This window comes from Periophthalmus magnuspinnatus, chromosome 5 (assembly GCF_009829125.3).
Source record: "Periophthalmus magnuspinnatus isolate fPerMag1 chromosome 5, fPerMag1.2.pri, whole genome shotgun sequence".
Classification (NCBI taxonomy): Eukaryota; Metazoa; Chordata; class Actinopteri; order Gobiiformes; family Gobiidae; genus Periophthalmus; species Periophthalmus magnuspinnatus.
In genome coordinates, this window is record NC_047130.1 from 21,009,998 (window position 1) to 21,015,997 (window position 6,000).

General features: G+C 38.9%; 1 protein-coding gene across 1 annotated transcript; it reads right to left on the reverse strand.

Annotated features, from left to right (window-relative positions):
• Nucleotides 1-171: 171 nt before the first annotated feature.
• si:dkey-197j19.6 (actin nucleation-promoting factor WASL) lies at nucleotides 172-5,604 on the reverse strand. The gene is made up of 9 exons (XM_055221996.1): nucleotides 5,471-5,604; nucleotides 4,473-4,616; nucleotides 3,242-3,328; nucleotides 3,053-3,137; nucleotides 2,065-2,128; nucleotides 1,907-1,985; nucleotides 1,326-1,479; nucleotides 400-563; nucleotides 172-305 (listed from the first exon to the last, which is right to left on the reverse strand). Exons 1-9 carry the CDS (start codon nucleotides 5,585-5,587, stop codon nucleotides 186-188), a joined length of 1,014 nt encoding a protein of 337 aa, XP_055077971.1. The 5' UTR covers nucleotides 5,588-5,604; the 3' UTR covers nucleotides 172-185.
• Between the last annotated feature and the right edge of the window lie 396 nt (nucleotides 5,605-6,000).

The following is a 6,000-nucleotide window of genomic DNA, read 5'->3' on the forward strand; positions in this document are numbered from 1 at the left end:
TACCTGAGCAAAAAATACTCAAGTAAAAGCATCACATGAAAAAATGCTCTCAAATGTAGTGAAGTAAAAGCAAAAAGTATCCACTTTAAAACCTACTTGAATAAAATACAGATAGCTAAAAATTGTACTTAAAAATTGTACTTTACTGCTTTTACTTCCTTACAGTCCATCACTGCACATAACATCTACTTTGCATTTTCATAACTACTTTCATTCTTCTCATTTTGCACAAGTTGTTTTTGCCTGAACAGTTCTGTGAGCGCAGCCAATATGGCGTCCTTCCCTCCATCCACATGTGCAGGGGCCTTTGTAAAAAAAATAAAAAATAAAAATATTTATTGCATTCATAATTCTACTTTTATAATAGTAACTTAGGTCATGTTGTGATAAGAGCCTTACACTGAAGGTTGCACTCTTCTTGACCCTCACAGATCCAGTGTTACCGTACACAGGGCTCTGTTCTGTGGTGGGACAACCTGGGAAAGAGGGGGTCCGTGGCAGAGGTTCTTTCCTCTGAGAGAGGGAGGAGCCTGAAGAGCGAGGTAAAGTCTTGGAGCCTGATCCTGTGAAAGTTTTTCCATACTTCAGGACAATAGTGGCTCAGATCTGTTTGTTCCCATCAGCAACATTTATACAGTTCAAAAATCCTATATTCATTCAGAGTTAAAAGTACAGATACAGTGAAGTAAAAGTAAAAAGTATCCACTTTAAAATGTACTTAAGTAAAGTGCAGGGACCACACAAACCCTGCATATTTAGACTGGGTTCTTCTCTCAAACACTCTGTTCCACCTTGTGATGTCATGTGGTAATACAGGAAGTGTTTTTAAACTCCACACACCTTCACTAGAATCATTTTGATAATTACAGCCCTGAAATTGCCAATCTCTACTGAACTAAATGAAAAAGGTTGCTGTTAATTTAAAACCTACCACTTCATGACATCACAAGGTGGAACAGAGCATTTTGAGCTTTGGAGATGTAGACAGACTAATAATAATGCATTTACTAAAACATGTGTGAATCAAACAAAACACAACTCCAGGTCTGTTTATGATCAGGTAACAACATTATAACATGACTTAAAGCTCAGAAGAGTCAATTCTATGTAATATAGGACCTTCAGTGGCCCAATATAATTTTTCTTGTTACGCGAACTACAAAAATTGTTTATTATCAATTATGTTAAAATCTCACCTTGTCTCGTTCTTGTGGGACATGTGTCTTTGTGTCACAGTTGCTATCTTACCACCACCACCACCACCACCACCACTGCTTATATTGAATGAATAATGAACAAAACTGTAGTCCATAAACACACAGTACCTAGCACCCCCCTGTGCAGCTCCTTGCGGACGGCCTGCGCTCCTCCAGACTGACTGATGATGTGATCCACGATGTCACTCACACTGCGCCTCCTCAGGTCCTCCTCAGTGAGACGGCTCTGAGACAAGAGCCTCCTGAGGAACGCCTCATGGTCCTGCACAAAGTGAAGAGGAAGGATGCATTTACTTTCCCAATGGACTTATTCAGCCCTGCCCACTTTTTCCATATATGCAACTATGCAACTGTGGATACTTTTTACTTTTACTTTACAGCATTTGAGAGGCAGGTGTCTGTATTTTCTACTCCACTAAATTTTTTAACTGGACAAAAAATTAAAAGTATTTGTTATTATTGTCTGAAACCTGCTGAAAAGACCAGAGGAGTTATTTTTAACATGTTCATAGTTTGAGCAAACAAAATAATAAATCTGATGCCCCAGCTTAATTTTTTTGATAAATTCCATATTACTTATTTGAGCAAAACCAGTAGTTGTTTGTAGTAGGCGTTCGAATCCTTCTCTCTACATAATTATAATTGGAGATTAGAACCAAACTAACTGTGTTGAGCAGAAAGTCACTCACAAAAGTAAGCGCTCCTTTTGCCGTGGGTGAGACAGTCTGGCAGCTTGTTTTCCAGTCTGTGTGGGACGAGGGTTTTGCTCTAAACACAAAATAAACCTTATTTTACATCACATCATTCACTCTGTTATTTTGCGTCTGTGTTATTCTTCCAGCATTACCTTATGTCAGAGATCTCAGATGACCGGTCATTTTTCTCTGAAGAGTGTTCAAATGAAAGCTTGTCTAAAAAAGTCAGTAAGTTCAGTGTTTCTGAGGATATTATAGCGTACCACCTTTGAAAACCTTATAATTAAACAGTGAATCAGTTTTCAGCTGCTTAGCCTTAGGTCAGACATTCACAGGTTATGTTTCTATTTTTAAACATTTTTAAACATTATCCAAATCTATTGTAATGATTTTAAGTTCAAAAACAAATGCGCATGTCAATTTGAGCAGTATACCCTTACAAAATAGGATCAAATATCACACAATTACAGTTTTACTAGGGCAAAATTTGAATGTTGTTTACAAGTTTTGCATGTTGGACAGGTTCATGCTAATCAGTAGTGGAAGGTAATGAAGTACAAGTAGTAAAGTATTGTACTAACATAGACATTTTAGGTCTCTGTACTTTACTTAACTACATTTTACAGTGGATAGTTTTACTTCACTATATTTGAGAGCAGGTATCTGTACTTTCTCCTCCACTATATTTGGATTGAAAAGTAAAAAGTACTTTTCACATGATTTGAAGGGTTATTTTTATCATGTTCGACTTTTTTTTTTCTCAGGTTCAAGCTTCGGCTTTGAGCAAACAAAAATAAATACAGAGAAATTAAGAAATTTGATTTGTATGCCAACTGTTGACAAAAATATGTCTCATTTTTAAAATGAGACAAATTAGCTACACTTGTGTGAAATACTTTTACTTTTTACTCTTAAAGTACATTTTAAATGGGTACTTTTACTTAAGCAGATTTTTTCATATGACACTTTTACTTTTACTTGAGTAACTTTTTACCTCTGTATCGGTACTTTTACTTAAGTAACAAAATTGAGTACTTCATCCACCACTGATGCTAATCCCAGGTGAAGATAACTGCTAGCATCCTTTGATATTGAAAGTAATAATAGTAGTAATTGTGTAAAGTTGATATAATTTATAACCTAGATCTTCCTTAACAGTTTCCACAGCAAAATAGAACTCCTCTGCCTCCGACCCGTCTGCAAAGTTGAACCCTGTTTGATGTCCCTATGCAAAAATACCACACAAAAATACGGATTTACGTAATTAAAATCTTAAAAAGAACAAAATGTTTTTACATTGTAAACAAAAACAATTGCCGTGTGTCTTACGTCAGCCGGAAAAGTGTGGAAGTACGTGCGAGGGGCAGCATACTTAAAGGGAATGTAGACCTCGTGTTCCCAAAGCAACTCTGCCCTCTGTGAGAGAGAAAGGGGGAGGATGAGAGAGAGATGTGGAAAGAGAGGGGGAGAAATAGAGATAAGAAAGAGGAGACAGATAGGGGGAGAAAGAAAGAGAGGTAGAGGGACATGGAGAGAGAAGAGAGAGAGGGAGAGAGAGAAGCAGGGCAAGTTTATTTGTATAACACAAAGCAATTCAAAGTGCTTTACAGAATAAGAAAGACATTAAAATCACAATACAAACAAATCAAAACATTAAAAAATCATCATAAAAGGAACATTAAAAGAGAACAGTGCAGAATAAAAACCTTTGAGTCATATGCACAGCTAAACAGAACTGTTTTGAGCCTGGATTTAAACATTGTCAAAGTAGAGGGGAGATGTTCTTTGGTGCTCATCCATGGAGAGACTTGTTCACAAGCAGAGCTGCTTTAAAGTCTATTCTCTGAGCCACAGGAGCCAGTGCAGAGACCTGAGCACAGGACACATGTGCTTTACTTCCTGGTTTTAGTCAGGACCCGAACAGCAGTGTTCTGGATGTACTGCAACTGTTGCAGAGGCCAGTGAGCAGGACGTTACAGTAGTCCAACCTACTGGAACCAAATGCATGGATAAGTCTCTCCAAGTCTGGTTTAGACTCTTTTTCAGAGAGGGAAGAAGAGAGAAAAGAGGGGGTGGTGAGAGAGACAGGAAGTGAGAAAGAGAGCACTAAGAGAGGGGGGAGAAAGAGACAGGAAGTGGAGAGATAAGGTGTTTATTGTTTAAGAAGGAAATGCACAGTCTGAGCTCTCCAAAAGACAGCTCTGATTTGTTTGCAGCCCTTAATGGCACTGACCTGGATGTGCCCGTCAATCATATAGGTACTATGATCAAGGTATAGGTCAGATCTGTGGAGAGGCAAGCTCACAGCAATGCACAATACATTTAAATGTCATACTGTGGTACATTACAGCCATAGCAATAATATGCATTATACAAATGAGTGGGTGGCAGACCAACACCAGAAAAGTAACATAATGGAGCAAATAATATATATAATCAAATAACTTTTTTGGTGTGTTAAAAACCACCAAAGTCCATAATACTGAAGGTCACATTGTTTGAATAAAAAAATATCAAATCAAGGAAGGAAATACATTTTTTGGCCAGAGCCGTTTCTGACCTGGACAGAGAAGAGGCGCAGGAAGTATGTGTTAATGGACTGGTCTCTGATGACACAGAGGACCCCACAGGCCAAGTTCCTCCACAGCACCGCCTCTGGCTCCTGTGTGGACTGCAGCACCTGGGCCACTGTGCACTTCATCAGCTGAAGGAGCAAGAGGAAGAGATAGAAGTCTTTAAATGAAGTCTGCACATGACCCATAGAGATGAAGGAAATACAACTGTTTTTTGGCCAATCTGATGAGGCAGGTCAAGATTATTCTGTTAATCGATCATGTAAATTATTCAAGTTGCAGTATAAACGTGACCATTTTAGAAGCAAAAGTAAGTCATTTAAATTCACGCTGTGTTTCAAAATGTCAACCTAAATGTGATGTACTTTTTACATCTGCTTGTTTATGTCACAATAGATTAACTTTATCGATCAAAAAGTGCAGCCCAAATGCAGCCCTCAAAACAACTGTATTAACCTTTCATCTATTTTCTTCTGCTTTATCAGGGGCTGGGTCATGGAGGCATCAGTCTAAGCTGGATGCCCAGACTTCCCTGTCCACACACACTTCCCCAGCTCTTCCAGGGACATCCTGAGGTGTTCCCAGGCCAGCCGAGAGACACAGTCCCTCTCTGAGCTCCTCCTGTGTGACTGAGCTCATTTTATTTATTTATTTATTTACTTCGAGCAGATTAATGAACACATGTTTCCAGTACACTTAATGCACATTTCACATATTTTTTTTCTTATTTAACCTCAAAAAGGAGTGTAAAAAAAATAAAGAAAACATATTAAATCTCACCCCTATCTTCCATTAGATCATCATCATCACCCTGCGGAGAAAACTAATTTTGAACGCTTGTATTCGCCATCTTGTCCTTTCGGTCATTACCCAAAGCTCATGACCATAGAGCAGGAACATAGACTAGAGTGAGTGAGTGGTAAATCCTGCCTTTGCCTTGCTTTGCCTTTTTCTGTATTAACTATATCAAATGTGAATGACTGACCGTGCAGTGCGGTCCTATGAGGCTGTAAACGATGTTCTTCTCTCTTATCGTCAGAAGGTCACTCATCACCTGGAACCCGGGCATGACCGCTGACCCCATCACTCCAGATCCCATCATGGGACAGGCTCGCTTCTGTCCTTCTGTATTCACCTGTCCTCTTTGAATGTTTCCTTTATACTATCCCTCAATGTTTTGAATAAACTGGCCGATGCAGTGGACTCATGCAAATGTATTTGACTGAACACTGTTGTTTCTAGTCGCCACCAACAACCAGGAAAACCAACCAGGACCCAAACCATAAAACTACCAGTACAAATATGTAGTGTGAGCCTACCAAGCCATGATACCAACTTAAGACTCCTCATTTAGAGGTTCATGAAATTCAAAATGACTCTTTATTTGTCATGGAGTCAGTGTTCTCCTTGTGTCAGGCTGATCAAGCAAAAAGGTGTATTGTGTAACTTTTAAGGTAGAGCATCAGCTTGTCTCCTGGAGATGTTACTGCTTTGCCTGAAATGTTCTGCAGAATG

Coding starts and splice junctions, on each gene's coding strand:
- si:dkey-197j19.6 (XM_055221996.1), bottom strand. CDS start 5,587: ATGATGGGATCTGGAGTGATGGGGTCAGCGGTCATGCCCGGGTTCCAG. Junction 4,617..5,470: donor TCATAGGACCGCACTGCACG/GTCAGTCATTCA, acceptor TTGCTCCTTCAG/CTGATGAAGTGCACAGTGGC. Junction 564..1,325: donor GCTGCACAGGGGGGTGCTAG/GTACTGTGTGTT, acceptor AAACTTTCACAG/GATCAGGCTCCAAGACTTTA.